The 23,883-nt window shown below is 40.7% G+C and overlaps 1 protein-coding gene across 2 annotated transcripts; it reads right to left on the reverse strand.

Moving 5' to 3' along the window:
- Positions 1 to 2,984: 2,984 nt before the first annotated feature.
- Positions 2,985 to 17,171, reverse strand: traf7 (TNF receptor-associated factor 7). 2 transcript variants are annotated; one of them, XM_008415306.2, is made up of 22 exons: positions 16,955 to 17,171; positions 13,532 to 13,702; positions 13,217 to 13,268; positions 13,036 to 13,124; positions 12,799 to 12,915; positions 11,936 to 12,028; positions 10,553 to 10,586; positions 10,260 to 10,473; positions 10,040 to 10,174; positions 9,875 to 9,970; positions 9,673 to 9,794; positions 8,983 to 9,056; positions 8,399 to 8,447; positions 8,197 to 8,324; positions 8,017 to 8,099; positions 7,873 to 7,912; positions 7,675 to 7,791; positions 6,455 to 6,577; positions 5,244 to 5,363; positions 4,848 to 4,979; positions 4,548 to 4,667; positions 2,985 to 3,932 (listed from the first exon to the last, which is right to left on the reverse strand). In XM_008415306.2, exons 2-22 carry the CDS (start codon positions 13,640 to 13,642, stop codon positions 3,918 to 3,920), a joined length of 2,064 nt encoding a protein of 687 aa, XP_008413528.1. In that variant the 5' UTR covers positions 13,643 to 13,702; positions 16,955 to 17,171; the 3' UTR covers positions 2,985 to 3,917. The 2 variants fall into 2 exon arrangements, with proteins under 2 accessions (XP_008413528.1, XP_008413527.1); XM_008415305.2 differs by having other exon boundaries at positions 13,036 to 13,127.
- Positions 17,172 to 23,883: the final 6,712 nt, after the last annotated feature.

The following is a 23,883-nucleotide window of genomic DNA, read 5'->3' on the forward strand; positions in this document are numbered from 1 at the left end:
GCCCCCTCCCCCTCCTCCCCGGCTTCCTGCTCTACACTAAGGCACCTTTGGCTCAGTGAGAAGCACTATTCAGGCCCTGACTTGCAAACACACCTCCACATCTTGAACTTTGCCACATTTGATCATGTTACAAACACAAATTTGAATGTGTTTATTGGCATTTATTTGATTGACCAACAGAAAATAGTGCACAGCTATGAGGTGGACAAAACAATGTGATGATGGTGGTAGCAGCATCTCATTGGCTTTTACCAACACACYCCAGCTATAATTTAGATCAAAGCATATTCGTCTGTCGGAATGACCCAATCTAATTCACAAAATATAAGTGACAAAAATCTGTATTAAAGGTTTAAGTAGCACTAATGCTTTTGCAAGATCACAATTCCTCCCAGCTCTTCTGAAACTCATGTAAAATATTTAATAATCCAACCAATCAGGCCTCAAAACCCACATCACCCAATTTTACAATCACGTTAAAACTAAAAACTAAAATAAAAATGAAGCTACACTGTACTCACCAACATTCCAGCACTTAACTCTTACATTTTCCATCCCACACGCCTACAAGCCCCTCATCTCGTTTCGCCATGACAATCTACTGTACCGCATCCCCATTTTTTACTGGTTACAACACGTTACCATGATTTTTGTGTAAATGAGACGGAAATCAAAAGGTGTTGGGGGGGGGGGAGCGTGAGCGACAGTGACCAAGAACTGCTAAGCATGACGGTTTAATTTCTGTTATATTTGACCAAAAAGAAGAAAAAAAAGTGCAATACTCCAGTATTTCATATGCTCCCCGGAAAGGAAATCAGTCTCACAGCAGCTGCACTCTTTGTCTATGAATAAATAATAATTCAGAGAATAGTTGTGGTATTTAAATTCTGATCACATAGAGAATATATATATGGATATTTGCAAAAAAAATAAACAAAAATAAGAAGTGTATTTATGATGTGTGTGTCATCCTGAAGAGTATTTTTCAAAGTAATCAGATCTAATCTGAGTATTCAGAATCAGTTTGCTTCTCCATGCTTCGGTGGTCCCAGCTAAATGAATCATTGTAGGATACCATGTTGGGTAATTTCAAGGAAGTGTTCTTTTCTATTATTATTATATTATTTTATTGTTATTGTTCTGCATACGTGTGTCAGGATGTGGCGATGTTTATATTACAAGCAATTCTTGTTGTTTACTCTTTTTTTGGTATGATTTATAATTGTTTTTTTGTCTTTCAAACATGTGCCTTGCTTTGTGATTTTTGGTCTGACTTCAATACAGTAGATGGGTATGTAAAGTACCAGGGAATCGCTCTCTTTTACTCTTCACTGTCACAGGTGCATTTGTTAGAGTCATGAAACTGATTGCTTCCTCATCTGGACAACCGGAAAACATCGCGTTGCACTTGGCTTAAGTTGGCTGCATGCTTCAAATCCACATTAGCAAACACAATTTGTCTCTGAACTTAAAAAGTCACTTGGGGAAAAATGCACACTTTCCTGCTAAGACTAAAGCGACTTCATCAAAAGCAACTGGCTTCCTAATGTAAACCTCTGACACACATATATGTTTATGCTTTGTGCGTCAGTTGCGCAGGATAACATACCTTGGCTTTTGGTAAATAATGCTTCAGCATCACTAGCTGTCACAAATGTACGCCAAACTTTGTTGAAATTCCTCTAAATTAAAAAAGAAAAACACACAAAAAAATGATCCTGTTGAATCTCAAAGTCCAGGTGGGGAAATAAAGGAAAATTTTAGTTTGAAAACTATCCAGGTGTATCTGTGGGCCAATGACCTATAACCCCTTGTGGAGTCGGCGTTGGGTTTGCTGCTTAGCGATCAGGTCTGACGCCTTTTAGCATGAAAGTGAAAATTCCCAGTATGTGAAATACTGAATCACCAGAGACAAATTGAGCTTATAAATGCTGATCTGCGGCATTTTTAAACTCACTCAGGTGTCGTTTATTAGAATCTGTTTAGTGCATGTAATAAATCCACTGGTTAATCGCTAACTTTCAGCCACTCCTTAGAAATGTCCCCTTTCTCCTAGTTTTGAACCTGTGCACCATCGCATCATAGACAAGTTTTGCCTTTTAATTTTTTTTCCCCATCTTCCTCGGTTTGGTCGTCTCTCATCTTGTTAGCGTTGTGTTACAGAGTGATGGTGTGGTCATGGGTTGAGGTCAAAAACAGAATTCTGGTCCATCTCTTCTTTCTTAAAAGATGAAGCTTTTTATTGGATCTTCTTTGCTCTGCAGTGACTGTGTGTGAATGCTTGAGAAAGGGCCAAAGTGTGTAAAGTGTTGCTCTGCTATCGATTGTGTGAAATCTGTGTGTGTGTGTGCGCGCGTGAGTGTGAGAGTGTTTTACTGATTGGACAGATGTGTGCTTGCAGCAACTGCATCTTATGGCCATCTGCTCTCAATAAATTAATGTTCTATATAAACATAACTGTGTGCTGTTTTGTTGTGTATTAGTAAGGAAGATTACTTAACTATTTAGTATTTATTTACTTGTACTCCTAACAGCGGTTAGCTGGGTCACTGGGTTTTACAGATAGCAAGATTTGTAACTAGAATAAAAGTGATGTCATTTTCTAAATCTGAAATTCAACTTCCTTAATTTTATAGATTTACAAGAATAAGTACAACCTCCTTTATAGTCAAAATAGGACTAAGATAAATACTTTAGTAGCCTGGGACAGTCAGGATTTGTATGTTTGGTGTTGTGTTGATTTGTTTTTCCTTAAAGAAAAATAATGGAGGCTGCAGGTGTGGAGACACATTTCACACATGGAAGAAAAAAACAGTCCACCAGGAGTTTTAGACACGATTACAAAAAAATCTAATTCATAATTTTGAGAAGTCAGTTTTGACTTTCAAATTCATAATTATGAGACTGAAGGTCCTGGTTTCAGCTTCCGTACACTAAATGGAGCCAGCTGTCAATTATATCCACCTTAAACAAATCAGCAGCCGTCAAAGAGTACAACCGTTTTATTGATCAGCGATCAAGTCGACCTTAAATGATTACAAGTTAAGACACTTTGTCTCATTCTTTCCTTCTTCTGTACCAAAGCTACAGTCAATATGAGCTGAAATAAAAACACTTTCAAAACGTTATAGCTAAAACGTGTAATATGCATGATCATATCAACAGTCTGTATTTCATATTCTTCGTTACTGTCAACCCAATATGGGTCCTCAAACATTAAGACTTGAGATTAATGTCTATCTCTGCCTTTGTTTAGTTTTTTTAAAGTTATTTACAGTTAACTACTTTGGTGGTGTTATTCTGGAGTTTGTTCATAATTCTTTGAGAACAGAAAGGAGTGTAAGACGTATCGATACAACTCTAATATATGGCACTCATTTAAAAAACAAAACAAAAAACAAAACGCCTTTAGGCTTCGACAGGCACATCACATGCATGAACAAAGACCAACGTTTCAGCTGTACAGGCGCTGAATACAACCTCATCATGGCACTAATAGATCCTTCACTCTAAACACATTGCTGTTTTATAAAGGCCGCTTAAAGAAAAAGACAATGCACTGAAGATGAAACCGATGCTGTTGACCACTTCAATGTTTGTAACTTGAGTGGTCGAGTTTAAAGTTTACAGTAAAAACCACAACATCTTCAAAAGCCACGGAAAAGTTTGATATCTGGAGTGAGACCGGTCTTTGAGCATCAGGCGTCGTTAGGAGAGCTCTGGAAGCGACGGGCGGGCGGGCGTCCACTTCCTGCTTTCTGTCCGGTTATGTGCGGCTGTAAGGCGGCCGGTCCGGTCAGACCCGGAGATGAATACGGTGGAGGGAGCGAGTCGTCCTTAGAGATGTTGATGGAGCGTTTTGGAGAAGTTACTGGAGCGTTTCGTCTGCTGGACGCCTGAAGAGCCGAACGGTTTGTTCAGCATGTCCACACCTGAGGCAGACACACGACTGGTTACTTTAATCCGTCCACTTCCAAATTCCAAACATTTCCAGACAAATTAGCTGTTTGGCTAATTTCTTTAGTGGAAGAAAATCATTTCACCATGAATCTTGTTGACATACTTCTGCTGAGGTGAAGAAACGAGTTTTACTGGACAATAAATTGTCCCAGAAGTTATTTCAATAAACAATAATGTTGTTTTGAGATTATTTTCAAGTAATGATGTCATAATAATGCAAGCACTTATTCTGAAAGATAAATAAACTTTAAAATCCTAACGAACATTTAACCCTGAAACTGGAAGACATTTTAAATATCCAACGTAAATAAACAAAACAGAAACAACAAATAAAATGAATCATAAAGTCTCTGGAAACAAAAATGTCCTTCAAAAAAGGTTTAGTTGAGACCAAAGCATCAGATTGAAAACATCCAGATCATTTTTACAGAGATCATTTTTACAGAGATCAGCCATGAATGGATCTTGGTGAATCAGATGAGTTTCATCAGGAAGAGGAAGCTGAAGCCTCAACAGAAGGAATCATTACCGAGTTTCATCATGAGGTTACTGATTGGGTTGCTCTGTGGCAGCCTGACTGGCTTTACCTTAACGGTGCTGTCCACCGCTCCGGAGAACAGGCGCCCCCTGGAGACGGCCAGTGCCGTTACACTGCCCTGGTGTCTGAGCAGAGTTTGGGTACAAATCATGTTGTCCATGCTCCACACCTGCAACACAAGCCGTCAAGTTAGAGTGTTTTCACAGGCTTCCACTTTAGCTACCTGCCAGGCTGTGTTACAGTCAAAACTCACCCTGTGTACTTCTAGCGCACGCACACACACACACAAACACACACACACATACACACACACACACACACACACACACACACACACAGTGTGACTCACCCTGAGGGAGCGGTCATAGGAGGCACTGAACACTTTAGTCTGGTCCGGAGTGGAGATGACAGCCAGAGCATAGACGGTTCCAACATGGCCGGTCAGGGTTCGGACCTGCTCCTTAGACTCAATGTCCCACACCTGCAGCAGACACACACCGTCAGCAACAACGTCTGTCACCCAACAGGTTCCAACGTCGCCACTCTGGTGCTACATTTAGCAACTTTTCTGACAAAAAGTAAATAAATAAAAAATTGATGATTGGCCAAACTCGGCATCAGCAGGTCTCCTGTTGGAGATCAGTGATCGGCCAGAAAACTGCAATTGGTTCTAATCAACCAAACAACATTAAGTCTGTGTGTGTGTGTGTGTGTGTGCGTGTGTGTGTGTGCGTGGGAGCCTTACATGGATGAGGTTTTCATAGGTGCCGCATACGATGTGGTGGTTGGTGACGGCGATGGAGTAGACGCTGCCCCCGCTGGTCTGGAGCACATGAACACACTCCAGAGAACGGATGTCCCAGATCTGCAAACAGAGTTAGACCAAAACTCAAACCAGTGGCGCAGCGTAACAAACCAGTAAAACTAAGACCAGTTGAACCAGTTAGTTTGTTTTACTGGAAGGAAAATGCAACCAAGCAGTGATGGACACATTTCTCTTAGCCACCAGGACGGCAGAGACATGCGTCATTAAATCAAGGTAAGGAGAGGGTTAAATAAGTGTTCACTTCCTTCTGCTTCTTTTCAAAAAGAAAAAGTGAATTATTTTCTTTGTTTTAAAAACCTATTTGAAGTAAATAAATAATAAAATTCCATCTGTAGTAGCTCAGAGCTGAACGTGTCCACATGTCCACATGTCTCCTTCTAAAGGACGGAATCAACTGGCCTGGTTATTCCCCCCAACAGTCTTCAACTAAAAAAAAAACACATCTCATGTTTTTATTGTTATTTGTATGGACAGAAGCTAAAATAAAACCACAGCCAACCCCCACTCAGATCTGTCCCTGGCTCATAACCATGCAGCTCCACCTGCCAAGCAGAACATTTCCAGACCGTCGGCCTGCTGCTCTGAAAGCAGAACTCAACTTCAGATCCACGTCTAACTGGACCCCATTTCAATGAACGGTGGAGGATAATTACATATGTTAACATATTAACATATTAATCACATCCTGGGTAATAAATGTCTACATTTATTCTTAAAAGTCAACCTAAAAACAAAACAATAATAAAAAATACTTTAATGCTGATGACATCTTGCTGATGTTTTTCTAATGCCTCCATGAAACAGATGATCTTTCTGAAGCTCCGCCTTCAGGAAGTCATCACAACATGGCTCTTCTATTAACCCTTTAATAAAGTTTTTACCAGCGTTTCACTGAGAAGTAAATCGTATAATGAGCCAATTACTGCTGGCTAGTCTGAAGGAGCCGAGTCGAGGGAGAGCTGAATGGTTGCCACGGGAGATTAAAGGATTCCTCAAACATGCATGAAAGAATGAAAGTAACACTCCTGGCATGTTTTTGATGAGGAAATGACCACATGACATAAAGCTAAAAAAAAATAGTAGATTTTCTGTACGGATTAGTGAGGTCACCTGGACGTGTTTGTGCGTACCTTGATGGTCTGGTATGAGCCGCTGTACAGGTGGTTCTGGGACGCCACCAGTGCCCTCACCCAGTGGTTCAGCCCCGTCAGCTCCTTCTTCAGCTTCAGCTCCGTCCCAACAATGTCCCACACCTGGAGAAACCAAAGAGACGCAATTAAACACAATGCAAACAATGACAGACAATACAAAAAAACAAACTGGAAAGACCGTTGTGAAACGAGCTTTAAAGGCCTGCTCTTTTACTGCTCCTTTTAATCCGAGTTTAGAATGAGTCACCAATAACTGCAGTCAGACACATTGAAACTATTACAGTGATGTAAGAGCAAAACCACGCAGAGCCTGAACCTGAGCGTGGACACGCAGGGCGCTGAGCAACAAGTCTGACTGAGGGGAGGAAGTTGTGCAACATAGGAAAGTCCCTCTGTAGGAGCAGCAACACAATGGCCCTCTGCCCCATGTCTTGTATCCATGGCAACAAAAAGTCAAGGCTAGACATATCCTGCATTCGGCCCAGTCACGGGAAAACTTGTCCACAATGTTCTTCTACTTTATAGAGTCAAAACTAACATTGATGGCTGACTGAGAAACAGCGTTAAATAACAGACCGTCATGTTTCCATCAAGCAAATTTATTTTTGGAATTTGAATTTACGTACTTTTATGGTCGAAGACGGAGCTACTGGATGATTTTCAGACTTTTACAGAAGACGTTATGGTTGATTTCTCATGTAAATATCGGCTAATAAAACCCTTAATATGGCCAGGTTCCCTGTGACACCATCACTGTAGACATTAAACATTTTGCAAGTCATTTAGAAGGTTGAATAAAGATGTAAATCTGTTATTTTTATTACTAAGTGGGCAATTTCTGACTGTTGTGCAAACTGGATTTTGTTTAGAGGTTTAACTTTAAAAGAGGTTTAACACCAATATTAATTACTAAATATTAAATGCCAGCCACACTTTTCAGATTTTTATTTGGAAAAGAAAAAGAAGTGTAATCCATGTACAACTCATCTCTAATCGTGAACTACTTACGTTTTAGGAACCTGAAGCAAATACATGGCAGGCTGTGGTTGTAACATGAGAAAATGTGGAAAAGTTCAAATGATATACACACTTTTACATTTGACCCTCGGATGATAAAAAGAAGTTGTTTTTTTTCCAACCAGCATGTCAGTAGCTCAGTAACTGATCCCAGGTGGGATGAACAGAGTCGTCCTCTGTACCTTTATGGCCTTGAGGGAGCCGCTGAACAGCATGTTGTGGGAGGAGACCAGCGTGCACACGGGGTTGTCATGGGCACGGATGGTGTTGACCTTCTGAAGGGTCTGGATGTCCCACACCTACATGACAAGCGAATGCAACACACACTTAGTTCCTGCTGGCTGGGATGGTGTCTGATGCTGGAGGTGAGTGATTCTTACTATGATGGTGCAATCAGCAGATCCACTGTACAGCTTGTTACTGTGGCGACAAAAACACAGCATGTCATATTGCTCCAAAGATGATGGAGCTAAAGGATCAGAAGGTGTGTGTGTGTGTGTGTGTGTGTGTGTGGGTTGTATTACCCCTGAATGCACAGGGCCAGCACGATGCCATCATGGCCTTCCAGGGTTTTCTGACACTTATAAGTAGTGCAGGTGTCCCACACCTGGACAGACAGGAAATGGTGCAATTCATAATAAAAAATCAACCCCAGTATGAATAAATAAAGGGAGGTTTAGTTTGATTGAAGTGGTATTTTCTACCTTAATGGTTTTATCAGAAGAGCCAGAGAAGAGCAGGTCGCCGGTGGAGTAGACACAGAGACACCAGACCGGACCCTGGTGGCCCACGAACGTCCCCTTACACTTGAAGATCTGCTGCGGGTCGTAAGCTAAGAGACGGAACAAGCTGGGTTTGTGTTTGTCTTTGGAAGGAGAGCTAAAGTGTAAGGAGGCGGATTCTTACAGCCGAGGATTCCCATGTTGAGCCTGGCGTTGATGTGAGACAGCTCGTCCTGAGGAGAGACGGTCAACATTAGATCGCTGCTTTGATTAGAGAAGCTTTGAGAAATCTTTTTTCCCTAAGCGCCGTCTGGTTGGGAAACATCAGGAGTCTTTCACATTTAAGCTAAAGCTATTCTTACTCTACAGGGAATGCAGACAGAGTCGGCTATTAGCAACGCTAAATGTGCTAATTAGAGCAGCTTAAAATTAAAGTCTCAGATTTTTCTTATATCAAATTTGATTTTAGTCAACTATTCTTCTCACTTTGTTTTCTTAAAAAGAAATTACAAATGACCAAAAATTCACAAACTTTCTTTCATTCTGGGAATTGACCTGAATTTAAAGTCTAAAGAAATAGGAGCCGTAAAACAAGACGCTATGATGCTAAACACAAAACACTGAGATACTCTGAAACCAAACGTCTTTGTTGATGGCAGAGCTGTGTAACAGCGACTGCTCTCTCCGTCACATTGCATCTGGTACATTTATATGAACCAACAAAACTTTACTTAAAAAAATGGTTCAGAAAATCATCACTAGACTTACGTTCAGCATGGAGGCATCTCTACGAAATTCCATCAGGTCCTCGCTGAGTTTACTCTGATTCTCATCCAACATATCTTAAAAACACACAGGAACACACACACTAAGACGAGAACAAATCTAACATTAAGCATCATGTCATCTACAGAGGAATTAGGACAGGAGACCTGATTATCTCTATGAGGAATTAGCATTAGCTGCATTTTCATTGCTAATGTGCACAAATCTCTGTCTATGCTCAAACAAGTTTGCAATTGCTTTGTTTCCATGAAATAAGAAATGAAATTAAAATCACACGTGAATAAGCTGGTTCATGTGATGAGTCATTAAAATATCATGGCAGCGACTGATGAAAACAGTTGCCAGGAGTTATATTCATAATTCAGCCATGATGCTAGCGGGGGGAAAAAGCCCCCAAACAAAAACAAACCATCATCCTCCTATCACTTCCTGTCATCCTCTTTGTCGTTTCTGTCAGTAGCAACACCTGACTGTTGATCACATGACTCGTATGATGCAAAAATGGTGTTTTCCAAAATTCATGTTTCGATACGTCTGAAAAACCTCATCCTGGCGCCAAAATGTATCAAGAAATGTGAGTTTATTCTAAATCGCCGTGTTTCCATTAAGCAAATTTATTTTCGTTTCAATTTGCACGATTTCGTGGTCAATGTAAACTTGGCGTCTTCCTACCAAATTTAAGCTCCAGGTTTTTCTCCAGCTGATCCAGCTTCTCAGACAGTTTCCCCAACATGGAGCGCAGGAAAGCGATATCCTGGTCCTTCTGAGACAGAGCCAGCTGCATCTCATGAAACCTGGACACGAACCCAGACAAAAGCTCAAACCTCTTATTCCACAACCGTTCAGGCGACACGACGTTTGGAGATGGGCTCACCTGTCGTCCGTCTGCTGCAGGAACTCCTTCAGACCCTCAAATTTGCAAACCTCCAGGTGGGTTTCGTATGTGTCCTGGTTGCCTATGAACGTGCAGCTGTTGGGAAGACGACATGTTGAAGTGTTTTATCGAATTCCCGCTGGATGGAGAGGTAAAGATGCTCACCCATATTTGGAATGCGGACATTTGATGTGCTCACACTCCTTGAGGTGAGCCTCCAGGTTCATAGTGAGGAGAGGGGGACATGAGGGGTTGTTGGGGCAACGCACCGGCCGGTAGTCGCAACTCGCCTCATGCTCTCTGCGCACAGGAGTTGAAAATGCCACTGAAATTTCAATCTTAAACGTAACGGAAAGCATTTTGCCAGACGTTTTTTGTTGCGTACTTGCGACAGGACAGTTTGATGGTGAAGGGGCAGCCTAGGGGGTCCACCTCATGGGCCCCGGGTTTACCGGCCACCGAGGCTGCCGGGGCCACGGCGCCGTTGGTCACCGCCCTGCAGCCGTATTTACAGTGGATGAACAGCTCGCCAATCTGCTCAGCGACAGCGATGTTGTTCACGACGACGGTTAGCTTGGCTGCGTCCACGGGGCACTTATCTGGGACCGGACGATGCCAGCGTTAAGACAGCGTGGGCTAACTAGATCGTAAAAGACAAAAAAAAAACGCTGGACTCACCTGAAGTCAAGGCGCAGCGTCTGCAGAACGTGTGCTGCAGAGGGAGGAGAAAGAGGGAAAGTTGACATGTTTTCTGCAACCTCAGCCGTCACTAAACTAGGGCTGCATCGAGAAATCAGCACAGATTTTCCTCAATTTGAGAGATCAACCAATACTTACATGTAACTCTGTTAGTTATCTACCACCACAAATGTCTGAACATGAGCAAATAACAGTCACCTTACTGTTACCAAATTAGTAACTCTGTCGCTATATTTAGTGACTTTTCTATTTAAGAAAAGTCGCTCCATTTTTAAATTGGTATCGGCCAAAATAATTTTTTTATAGATCAGTGATGGGCCAGAAACTGCAACTGGTGTAAGATATGTACTGTGCTTCTTATTTTATTACAAATACCCACAAGTTTTGTTTTTTCCAATTACAAGTTACTATCAAAAGAAGATTTCAAGACAATTATCCTTAGTATCGGACAGGGTCATACATTGAACTCTTGTAAAAGATGCATGTTTTTTTCATGTTATGCTGATATTTGTGGAGAATTATGTAAAAATAATTTCCTTCCATCCATCCATCTTCCCAAACACACTGACCAGCTTCCCTCTCGCTGCTGAAGAAAGGCTGCCCCCAGCATGATACCTCCACCACAGTATTTGACCTCGTTTGAACAGAGTGATCAGTTCAGTGTTAGTTTTCCACCACACACCACGTCTCACATGTAGGCCAATAAGTTCCGTCCTGGTTTCATGTGACCTCAGGTCGTTCTTTCCCACGTCTGCTGCGCCCCTAAACGCCTCGTTTCAACCTGCAACCAGGACTTCCTGTTTGATTTCTGATCGGCTTTCTTCAGCTAATGAGGAATCTCTGAAGGCACTAGCTTTTAGGGGTGTCAGAGTAAAGGGGGATGAATTTTTATCCCACACTTTTTTTGGATCTGAAAGTAATTTCAAACAATGTATTATTTGCCTTTTACTTTGAATTGGTTTCACAAATTAAATCAGAATAAACCAACCATGAAGTTGGATGCAATGTGACAAATTGTGAGAACGGCTGAATATTTCTGCAAGATGCATTTAGTATAGAACAAAAACAATATGACTTAATATGAAACATAGGAATAAGTCAATCTAAAAATGAAAAAAAAAAACTTAAAATGTATGTTTCAAAGAGAGTAAAGACACCAGGGTTACTGATGCATCTCAAACAGCATTAAAAATGAAAGACAAGTGAAAAATTGCCCATTTCTTTTTATTGAACTATCCAATTACAGCAGACAGAAGATAACTTTAGTTAATGCAGTAATGGAGGGTTTTTCTAGTGGTGTTATATTTAGCAATTCTTTATAAAATGTCATAAAAACACAGAAAAGGTGGAAACTAAACTCACCCCGCATGTTGTGATGACGGGATCCTTGAAAACGTTGCAGCACAGCTGGCAGCACAGCTTCACAGACGGCGGCTCAGCGAACACCTGCGGCTCCTGTTCACAGACACACCGTGGTTTGTGAAGGTGGGACAGCAGCATGTGACAGACCCCACATGTCTAAATACACTGAAACAACACATCTTACCAGGTAGTTTGGACTGGTTTCTAGTGCAAATGTTTTGGTAAAGTTGAAATGGAAAAACAAAAAAAAAAGAAAAACAACTTGCGAATAACTTTTCAGCAAGATAAAGAAGCTCGTTTTTTTAATTCAGCTCATTTTGAATATTGAAAAAACAAGTCATGACGGAGTATTAGAGCCTTACTTAGAAAAATGTGAAAAAAAACCCCTGTAAACTAAATTACAAAAATAAAGTCCTAAAATTACAAGAACAAACTTGTATGAGAATAAAGTTGTACGAGCAGAAAGTTGTGATATTATGAGATTAAAGTCATAATAGTATTATGAAAATAAAGTCGAAATGATAAGAGAAAAAAAAGTCCTATTTCAAGGATAAAGTATTACAAAAATAAAGTCATAATGTGACTTTATTCTGCTGTTATTTCGACTTTATTCTTGTACAACTTTATTCTCGCAATCGTATTTATTTTTTCTTAGTGTGGATCCATTACAGAGTTGTAAAATGTGAAAAAAATCTTCCAGTTAAACTAGAAATTTTTACCAATATTCAAAAGTTTTTGACTGAAAACCAGCGCCTTCATCTTATAAGTGCACAAAGACTTTTGCACTAGAATCTAGACTACAAAATACTAGGTAAGAATGTGTTTTTCAGTGGAAAGGTGTTTGCTCCAGGGTAACGACGTACCGTGTCTTCCTCCTCTTCGTGCAGAGAGAACGTGGAGCGCAGCGACATGTTGGACTCGGAATGAAGCGAGCGAATGGAAATGGCTGAATCAGACCGCCGAGGCGTGCCGATGGGAGGCTAAAGAGGAGAAGAGAGATAAACAGTCACGTACGTTACTGCAAAATGAAACGCAGGGAGGATTTCAACCTCAGACACCAGCTAATCTAAAGCCGCTCTGGGAGGGTGTGACCCGTTTACCATTCCGTCGTCGTCGTCACGAGGGGAGTACGTCAGAGTGCTGGAGGAGGACGGGGTTCTCCTGTGCTGCTTGTAGGTGCTGGAGCTCTCTGCTGAAATAATGTCAACACAGTTTGAACGTCTGAGCTCGGAGTAAGAGGCAGAAATGGGAGTCCAGGAAAGGCGGCGACTGGTGTCTTACCTTTAGCTCCAGAGGAAGAAAAGGTGGGGCCAAAGGTCGCCTCCATCATGTTCTGCAACATGAACAAGACAGTGAAGAGATGGGTACAGAGCAATGATCACCTTCCATCAGAACATATAAAACTCTTTTGTTCAGACTATTTTCTTCTATCTAGTTTTCTGAATGTTTTACATCTGGGAAGAAGGTAGAACATTTTCTCAGGCTACATATTATCTTTTGGATTTTTTTGCATTGTGGTATTGTTACCTCTGTTCCGGTTTTCTCTTTCACTTCTCCTAAATTTAAATCCCAAAACAAACCCAGGTTACATCTTACCCCAACACTCGAGTCTGCAGGGGGGGAGGAGGGGCTGCTGGAGATGGATGTTGTGGCGGCGGCGGCTCCTCCAGAGTACTGGCTGTAGCGGGGCGTTTTACTGCTGCTCATAACCCGGACGTCACACACACACAAAGACAGAAACACAGGCAGCCAGCTGGACTGCTAGGCCTGGGAAAAGCAGGAAGAAAATGAAGAGTGTTGGGTTAATAATGGTGGAGGAACGGAATGAAATCACATCAAACACAGAAACATCTGCAACTAAAAACAAAAACGATCAAACTGCACCAATTGCAGTTTTCTGGCCGATCACCCATCTGTAATAAACCCGACCTGCTGATTACGATTTGGGGCGATTTCACTCTAATTGTCCTGTCATGAACTTTAAAATGCTAACTGAAGGCTGTAGGTTTTGAGCTCAGGCTAAACGTTGCTTGTTTTTATTTTAAACTAGTTTTTTTGTACACCAGTAACCCCTTACTGCATGCGTCTTCACTCCACTGCACACTACACCAGCGGATCGGAGTTGTTCCTGAAAGATGGGTTTATAGTTGAGGCATTGAACAGGGCATGAAGCCAGAGGAGCGCACCAATCATACCGTTGGCCACTTCGCACACTGCAGCTGGTGCATCTCTGAAGTTCACCTGAGCGCCGATCGGACGCATCACCTCTCACTAAAACTGGACAATTTGGAAGGTGTTCTTGCAAAGCATTGACATTTATATGAACCCCCTGTGGGGACTCATTTTTTTGTGGACAATACTGCAACAAGGCAGGCATCAACTTTAAAAGCCACCGTAGCAGTCCATAGCAGGTCTAGCGACCTGGTCTAGCTTGTGCATGCTCAATGCAAAACGCAAATGGTGACGCTTTTAGAGGTGCAGGTTGAGCGTGCTGTGAGGATGCTATATCTTTCTGAACCAAAACTCCTGTCTGGTGTGTGCTTTTACATCTCACACATGCTCACCAAGTACATGTTCTGGCACCACATGGCTCTGTGTCTGCATTGCAGCTTGATATAGTTTTTGTATGTGTTCCCCGGTAAGCTGGTGGTTCAGGAGATGTCACACTCACACTGTAGTCATGGAACACGCAGTATTTTTGTGGCGCTACAATACCTCAAACTGCACCATATCGAATGCCTTCTCTACTTCTGCTCCGTTTGTCCCTGGCGTCCAGCGGGGACCTATGCAGTGCAGCGGCTCTGGCTCGTCATGCAGGGCCGACCCACTGTTGTATGGGGACTTGAGAAGAATTTCACTTTGGGGCCCATCTTCCTGCTACGGACATCAGCACCACTAACACCATTTCAATATAGATTTAGAGGAATCTGGGAGAGTGCCCAGTTTAAGCTTAAAAGTAATCACTGATCATTCTAATATGGTGAGATGTATAAAAAAAAACAAACAGAGCTAAAATACTAAGATTAAACTACTAAGCATATTTTTTCCCCGTTGCCATGTTAAGTTTTACACCAAAAGCATATCGTGGTATTATATCGTTACCGCCACCCATCACAATAGATTATGTCATACTCTAAAGGTCTAGCCAAAAGCTGAAGCATCACATTTTATTCAGTTGAGGAAAACACACAGTTTGTACAATTATCTCCATGAACACAACAGGCACAGGACTGTCAGATGGGTAATGCCAACAGCAACAAATGCAGTCTGTAGAGGCCTGACCTTGCTTCACTGGCACAAGTACACTAATGTTTCACTTCCATTACAACAACAACTTGGATATGTTAATGAAAAATGTTTCCAGACTGTTTGAGTTGTTTAGTTTGAAGGCATTTGTAGCCTTAACAAGTTATGCAACAAAGGGCTAAGCATAAATGTAGCTGGAACAGGAAGTTCAAAGTTCAGGCAGTGTTGTTCAGTGATCAAGAAGAAAAAGCTGCAAAGATCATATTAATTAGGACCATAAGGTGTGTTACCATAGTATTTGTACGCTGACTTTGACATCTAAAACTTGACAATGTGTCATCATGGTGAAGGTGTGTTGAGAGGCAACTAATCTACCACTACAAAAAACAAGAACCACTTCAACCACACTTGCCGTTTTCTTTCTTTTTTTAATCATCAATTGTTTTCCTTCTCATTCCTATGACAGTTTATATGTTTGTTTGTTTGCAGGGTTTCCTCCAGTGTATATTCATCCTGGCGGGTCACCAGGATTTAATGCTCTCCCACAGGTCAAGTTTTCTGTTTATCTTAAATATTTTTTTATACATCAGTAACAGTAGCAGCGTTTCCATTGACATTGTACCCGCGAAATTTGACATTTCAAAAATAAATTCGCTAAATGGAAACACCTCAATTTTAACGGAATATTTGCGCACATTTGTAACGAAAACACAGTAATTAATCCGACAGCAAAAACGGATTAAGCTAGGTTTATAGTTGACGCATTGAAGTGGGCGCGAGGGTTTGCGCCGTCCCTGCACCTGCCCATTGGCCCCACGCGCAATTATTCCCAAATTATGACGCCTGTAAGTGCACCTCCGAATTTTTTTTAACTTTTAACATTTCTTAACCTAATAACTCGGTGGGCCGCTGGAGGACTGCCCTAGCGCCTCTACGTCCTGATATGTTACTTTCCTCACATCTCATTCTTCTAAAAAAACAAAAAAAAAAACTTGGCGCATAAATCGATTAGGCTACACATGTTCAAAAATATGCAAATTAAGGAGTAGCTGTCTCAATCAAAAACCTGTAGGAAATGAACATTAGCAACTCTTAATATAATAAAGATTCTGTTGTAACAACAACAATAAAAGACGGAGGCTGAGTCTTGTGAGGCCCAGCCTGTCGGCCACATGTCGGCCACTTCGTGAGGAAAAGTGGCCGACATGTGCAGATCCTACATTCCAGGGCTGGATGAGSGCAAAGACAGAAACACAGGCATCAGGGGGAGGGAGGGGAAGGGTGACAGCGACCCCCAGACAAACCAGACAGTCGCTGATGTGTACAGAAAGGTATGCGGACTATCTGCCCCTGCTGTAACTGGCCGCAATCAAGATCTGTAATCTGTTATTGTCACAATCCTGGAGGTGAAGGGGAAAGAGGTAAAGGGGAAGGGGGCGGAACAAAGCGAAACACAACCAAACTTCTCTAGCTAAATGTGCAGGCCACATGAATATACACGCATTTAGCGACAGATAAGTCGTCAAAAAACACAATTTAAAGCGTTTTCACTGACCACTAACTTTTCACTAATGATTAAAAGTTGCTCGTCTTGACAAGCTAAGATGTGTTTGCTAGCTTAAGCAAGCTAATTTCTTCTTCTTATTAGCAATCACTGCTACTGACGGACTTTGACAAACTCTGTCAGCCACTACAACACCACACCAGTCACATTTTAGTCAGACAAAAGCGTTTTCTCTAATATGTATTAGTAAAAAAACAGTGAAAACCTGCCATTATTTGTTTCCGCAGCGACGCTCCAAGTCTGAAGGCGAATTCTGAAACGTTCCTCCTTTTTGCTTCACTCGCAGCTCCAGCTCTGAATGCCGCGGTGTTCTCTGGGAGGTGTAGTAGAACGCGCGCCGCTTTCTCTCAACGAGTAGCCTTAGCGCTGCAGTCGGACTACATTATCCATAATTCAGGATGAGGAGGTGAGTCTGGGCTCGGTGGCTGTCTAAATTGCGCAAACCAAAGTATAGCGTAGCCTTTCCTAATATATACATCTTTTTTTCGGTGCCGAGTGGTTATTGGTTCCCGGAGAAACCGAACCATCACGAGACTGCCTGCATCACCTTCTACGTCTAGCGGGACGGACGGACAACACGTTTTGTATTGTTGATTCCAAATAAGGGGGAAAAAACATTTTATTGAGAAAGTACAAGTATAACACATAAATTATGTTTAAACTCAAATTCATGTAAACTTGAAATAACAGTTAGAAAGGACTGGGACTGTAATAACTAAATATCAAGAGATGCTCGTAAATGAAACGTGCTCAAGTTTTCGAGTCGAACTTCAAGATGGCTGCTGCATAAATAATACTGTTTTAACCGTAAATAAGATTCTGACTTAACCCCTCAATCTTTTTCATATTGCCAAGTTTCCACAAAAAAAAAATCTGTATTTTGAGATTTTATGTGGAAAATCAATACAAAGGCTGAGAAGAGGAATGGAATACGTTCAATTCAATTAAAAAACACATTACTAGTAAGAGAAGGAGATTAAATGTAACTCATGTTATACAGTTTCTTTAGAGTTGTTGTCAATGCTGATGGCAGCAGTCTGTGTTACAGCGATTTTAAGAAGCCTCTGACTGAAGTCACTATATTATATAACAGTCTCAATTAGAGAGTGCTCAAGATTGTCTGTAATTTTCTTGATTTTATAAAAAACAGAAAACATAAAGATAACATTTGAAATAACAGCAAATAATGCTAATTGGAGAGAAGTAGAGGGAGGTGGTCTGTTTGTTCTTCAGCAGCTTAAAGGACTCGACACAAGGGAGACAACGATGCTCACTCTCCATTCATTTCCTACAGAACATGCACGTTGAGGGAACGATGCCTTCCCCTTCTCCAGCGAAGCGACCGCCTGACTTCCTGCATGTGAAATTATGTTCTAATGGCTGCGTACATCTGTCGACCCGTTTTTCCGCCAGGTCCGATGTGTTTTGGGGCCATCAGAGGATCAGGAAACATTTGCAGGTGTTTGGAGTTATTTATCTGAGAAGAGTGTGACTGACATCATCAGCTTTCCAACATAGAACCTTTTCAAAATATACAAACTTTTTGAGGGAGAATGAATGTTGTATTTTCATTTCACTTCGTATGAATTGAATACATACACTATGAGAGTTTCACTTTCTGAAATGAGTAAGAAAAGTATTTCATTTTTTCACAATAATCTAATTTTCTGTGGCTGTGAATTTGAGCTTACCAGTATGAGTGAGCCATAGCTTTACAAAAACTACATAAATTACCAATACTTTTTCCCACATAAATCACAGTACATGATGGTGGATATCTATAGATATAAAATTACATCTTTTTTGGGACATATAAACAATTACATTATATATTCATGTTTAATATATTGCAATATATGAAAAGTGGCAATAATTTGTATATTTTGCAATATAATATCTTGTATAAAATATGTATCACCAATACATGATTTCATGTATTTACTATGATATACTAGAAAATCAATCAATCAATCAATCAAATGTTTTTTACATCATTAAAAACTAAACAGCGTAAACAGTGAGAAAGAGAAATAAAAAGAAATTAATAAATAGATAAAAAGTAAAGATAAAAACATTAAAAACATTGAAGACATCAAAACCCGCACTCTAACCCTAATTTAGCCATAAGCAACTCTAAACAGGTGGGTTTTAAATGGGTCCGTCAGTTTTAATTTGAGATTTAAAGGCACCCAGTGTTTCAGCTGTTTTACAGTTTACTGGAAGTTTGTTCCAGATTTGTGGTGCATAGAAGCTGAATGCTGCTTCTCCTCGTTTGGTTCTGTGGATGCAGAGCAGAACCAGAACCAGAAGATCTGAGGGGTCTAGACGGTTGGTACACCAATAACAGATCTTTAATGTATTGAGGTGCTAAACCGTTTAGTGATTTATAAACTAACATCAGTATTTTAAAGTCAATTCTTTGAGCTACAGGAAGCCAGTGTAGAGACTTTAAAACTGGTGTTATGTGCTCTATCTTCCTGGTTTTAGTGAGAACSYGAGCAGCAGCTTCTGGATCAGCTGCAGCTGTTTGATTGATTTGTTAGTCAGACCTGTGAAGACGCTGTTGCAGTAATCAATGCGGCTAAAGATAAACGCATGGATGAGTTTCTCTAGATCGYGCTGAGACATAAGTCCTCTAATCTTGGAGATGTTCTTCAGGTGATAGAAGGCCGACTTTGTGACTGTCTTAATGTGGCTCTGAAGGTTCAGGTCAGAGTCCATCACTACTCCCAGGTTTCGGGCTGATCACTGGTTTTAGTTGTAATAACTGAAGCTGTGCATTGATTCTGGTTCGCTCCTCTTTAGGTGCAAAGATAATAACTTCAGTTTTGTTTCTGTTCAGCTGGAGAAAGTTTTGGCACATCCACACATTTATCTGTTCTAAGCATCTATTCAGTGATTGGATGGGTTCAGAGTCACCAGGTGACATTGTGATGTAGAGCTGTGTATCATCCGCGTAGTTATGGTAGCTGATCTTATTTCCTGTTAYAACCTGAGCCAGTGGAAGCATATAAATATTGAAAAGAAGGGGTCCTAGGATTGAACCTTGGGATACCCCACATGTGACCTTTGACCTCTCTGATGAGAAGTTTCCGATTGAGACAAAGAAATCCCTGTTCTTTATGTAAGATTCAAACCCGTTGAGCACTGGACCGGAGAGTCCGACCCAACTCTCCAGTCGATTCAATAAAATGTTATAATCAACACTGAGGTCCAACAGAACCAGCACTGTGGTTCTCCCACAGTCTGTATTTATATGGATATCATTGAACACTTTTACAATGTCTCTGGAACATAATATTTTTAGAATATATTTCTAGTGATACTTTGGCGATATTTTCCTTTCGCAAAGGTAATCATCAAAATTACAAAAATTAAAGGCTTGAAATATTTCACTCGTGTGCAATGAATCTGTATAATATATGAGTTTCACTTTCTGAAATGAGTGACAGAAGATTTTCTAATCTTTTCTCTATAATCTATATATTTTTAGATGAATTCCATACAGTGTGACGAGCTGTTGAATGTTGCATTCATGTCTCCACAAGAGGGCGCCACTCAGCTAGATGTAGTCAGAAGAAGTGGCTAGAAGCTTCATTGAATGTCAATGTAAGTACAATACGGAGATATTTCACTTAATTACAACCTTGAAACTGAAAAAAAAGAAAAAAAAAACATTTTACACTTTTTTAAAAATGTATTAATTCTTACAGAAGTCCTTTGGCTTTATTACAGTAAGAAACATCAAGAAATGTGTCACTGTGCAGGAAAGGGTACACTAACTGTAAAGTAACAAACAAATCCTGAGAAAAACAAGGGATATGGGGGGGTAAAATCACCAGACAACATTTTATTTTCGCCACTTACACTTGAATATTGTTCCACATATTGTTTAACTTTCTGATTCAGTGACACGTTTCTCATTTATAAAACCAAATGAAATGCAGAGACAATCAAGATGAAAGGGTGCTTGTGTTCAGAACCAGAACTGTTCCCTCTCTGCTGGAAAAGCAGAGCAGACTTTTCTATAACAACAACAGCAGCGGGGCTGTGGAGTGCAGCTCTGTAGCCTGGAAACAGTAGGTGCGACTGAATAGATGCCTGCATGTACAGACACAGAGGCTGAGCTGTAAATAGAAGGGAAAGAAAAGCTGTGCTTGAATGTGGCCATTAATAAAAGATGCAGCTTTGTTGATGCGTGCACACATTCACTACACACAGACACGCACGGCTCGGCGTTCCATTAGTGGAAACCCATTCCATTAGTGGCTTTATCTTCTTTCTATGGGACAGCGCAAACTTGCAGGCGGGTCCGTCTCTGTCAGTTGCAGATTTATGTGGACAGGGGTGATCTTATTATTATTGTTTTTTTGCCTGTTTTGTTGAACATTTATATCCACCAAGGAAAGACAGGAATCTACATTTACTGTGTGGACAGTACAGTAGGTGAAGAATTCATCTTACATATTTTGTTTCCGAATTGGTCATAACCACAAACTAGTGAGATAGGACTGCAGCAAGAAGAAAAGTTAGGATTAGTTAGCATTAGCAGCAAAAAAGAGTCTAGGTTAGCAAAGCCTGGCAACAAAAAGGGTTAGCGTTAACAAGTGTAAAAGGTATAAAAGGTAATTATTAAATATGTGTTTGTCTTAGCAGTGTGTCAGGTTCACTTGTTGTGTAGTAAATTATTTTTGCATAATTATGTATTATCCTGATAATACATAATTTCTGATGTATTATCAGAAATTATATTAAATTTGAAGGTTCCATTATATAAAAAAACATATGCATTCCCATTTATGAAAAAATTTGATAATATCTGTTTATTTTGTTTGTTTTTTTTTTTTCATCTAAAAATAGTATAAATGATGTTGAAGAGTGTGATTTTGTTGTGAGGGATCATATAGCTTTTGGGGCTTTAAGCAACTTTGCTCAGCTGGACCAAAGGTAAAAATGACTAGTTGCTGGTCTAGAACTAAATTCAAATGAGAATCTGTGACAGGACCTGAAAACTGATGCTCACAAAAGCTCTCTGTACGATCTGACAGAGATTGAGCTAACTTGTGCAACATCTTGTGAACTTTCTTATTGTTGGTCTACCACATAAGCCCCTCCAGTACCCCAAAGGTTTCTGGTTTTTATTGCAGTGGGACTGAATTTGAAAAAGCGGGTGTGACAAATGAGGGTATGAATACATTTCCGAAGCCCTGCAGCCCTGCAGTCATCTCTTGTTCGCGTTTCATTCTGATGTTTGGAACAGCTGACGGCGTGGACAGGAAGCGTTGCCAATCTCTCAATGTGTAATCACAGAAGGGTTCAGAAGTGTGTCCGCCTTCGTTGACCAAACACTTGTCTCCCTTCTGTACAAATAAGCCTGCGTCTGACAGCTGAGAGAAGACGCCACGACACACAGAAAACCTTCGTCAAACGCGACTTTTCTTACGTTTATCTCGTCTTGACCTCTTGTTTCATTATTTCAGCTTCCCAAGCTGCGTTTTTCTTCAAATATCTCACATATGCTCTACAAAAGAGTCCACAAATGGACACGAATATTTAGCAGTCTCACTCCACAGAGAAACTGACAAATAGGTACATTTGTGAATGCTGAACTGCGGATGTGTACTTTCAATTCCTATCATCAAATTGGTATCATGCAGAATTATTTATTCTACCTGAACTTTTCCACAAGTCTTAGGTAACAGCCACAAATTTTAATGTCAGAATCACAGATCCAAAACTTCAAATGGTTTATTTTCTTGCTAAATGAAAGTGTTTTTAATTTAGCATTCGATTGAAGAAAACTGGAAAAATATTTAGTCTACTCTCATAAATAAAGAGAGAATCTAGGTCAGCATTCATTTGATGCTGACTGTATTTAAACAAATTTTACCAGAGCAGTTAAAAGCAGATTTGTGTGCATCACTGTGTACTTTAAAATATAAGTCAGTGAGAGGATGTGCTCCTCTTTACCATGAAAATATGAGGCAAACAAAAAACTTGGAAAAGATCATCAGTTTGTGTTGCATCTAACATTTTTGCAAGCAGATTTTAATTTTAAAGTCCTAATTTTATTCTAATTTGTTTAATTTTGGGGGGGATCAGAGCCACACAAAATCAGTCCATGGGCCACAAATGGCTAAACGAAATAACATAGCGAAGGATATGTCACAAAGGGGCATCTGAATATAAATGCAGGTCTTTCAAATTACTATATAAAAAAATGTTAATTGTAAAATTCTTACAAGAAAGAAAAATAAAGAATCAAAGTTGTTCACACAGTCTGAACATCATCGGCCCTCTGAACATTGCAGGAATCTAGAATCAAAATGCCAAATGTAGCGGCGGATTAGCTGGACATCAAACTCGACTGAGATCAGTTGCAGCCTTTCAAAAGCCGCTTATCTTTCTTTGCAAACGTGCAGCGCCGCCATTAAGCACACATCCAAACAACAAGCAGGCCAAAGAAAAAGCTGTACACACAATCCTCGAATCTGGCCACCATCCAAAACCACACAAACACACACACAAACAAACACACACGGTCACATTTGACCTGGATAGATACAACAGGGTGGCAGTTCGCCCCATTGACTGGGTCCATTAGGGGCCAAAGTGCAGCTTAGCAACATGCTGTACCGCTACAAAAAAAGACACAGTGGATTACAGAGGGACAGCCGGGTGGACAAAGGAAGAGGCCTGGTGGGGGGGAGGGGGGAAGGGGGGTGTGGGGCAACAGCAGAATGATGGAAACAGCTGGAGGGAGAGAAAGGTAGATGGCGAAAGCGCCTCCATTTTGTTGTTGCTGCTGCATTAAAAATAACTTTTTCACCGTGAAACCGTGGACTTATTCCTTTGTGATTTAAAAATATCCGACAAAGAACGAGGGGAGCCGCAGAAAAACGGCAAAAAACTTCTGACTCGTCATGCCGGGACGTCAGCTGAGGTCAGGAGCTCGGGCGCCTTTGGTGAAAGAGAGCAGAAAAGAATGATGAGAAAGATTTGAAGCTGGAATGGGAGAGAGAAAAAAAATCTCCCTTTATGGGACATGATGTGGAGGGAGGTGGTTATTTTTAGAAGTCACACACAGAGAGAGAGAAACACACACAATCCTTCCTCTTTAAATCATCCCCCTCAACTA

Source organism: Poecilia reticulata, linkage group LG8 (genome assembly GCF_000633615.1).
Source record: "Poecilia reticulata strain Guanapo linkage group LG8, Guppy_female_1.0+MT, whole genome shotgun sequence".
Taxonomy (NCBI): Eukaryota; Metazoa; Chordata; class Actinopteri; order Cyprinodontiformes; family Poeciliidae; genus Poecilia; species Poecilia reticulata.

Excerpts from the sequence above, each read along its gene's own strand:
- traf7 (XM_008415305.2), bottom strand. The coding sequence starts at position 13,642 with ATGAGCAGCAGTAAAACGCCCCGCTACAGCCAGTACTCTGGAGGAGCC. Across the intron at positions 8,325-8,398 it reads CAACATGGGAATCCTCGGCT|CTTACGACCCGCAGCAGATC; the intron begins GTAAGAATCCGC and ends TCCGTCTCTTAG. Across the intron at positions 5,364-6,454 it reads GCTCATACCAGACCATCAAG|ATCTGGGACATCCGTTCTCT; the intron begins GTACGCACAAAC and ends CTCTGTTTGCAG.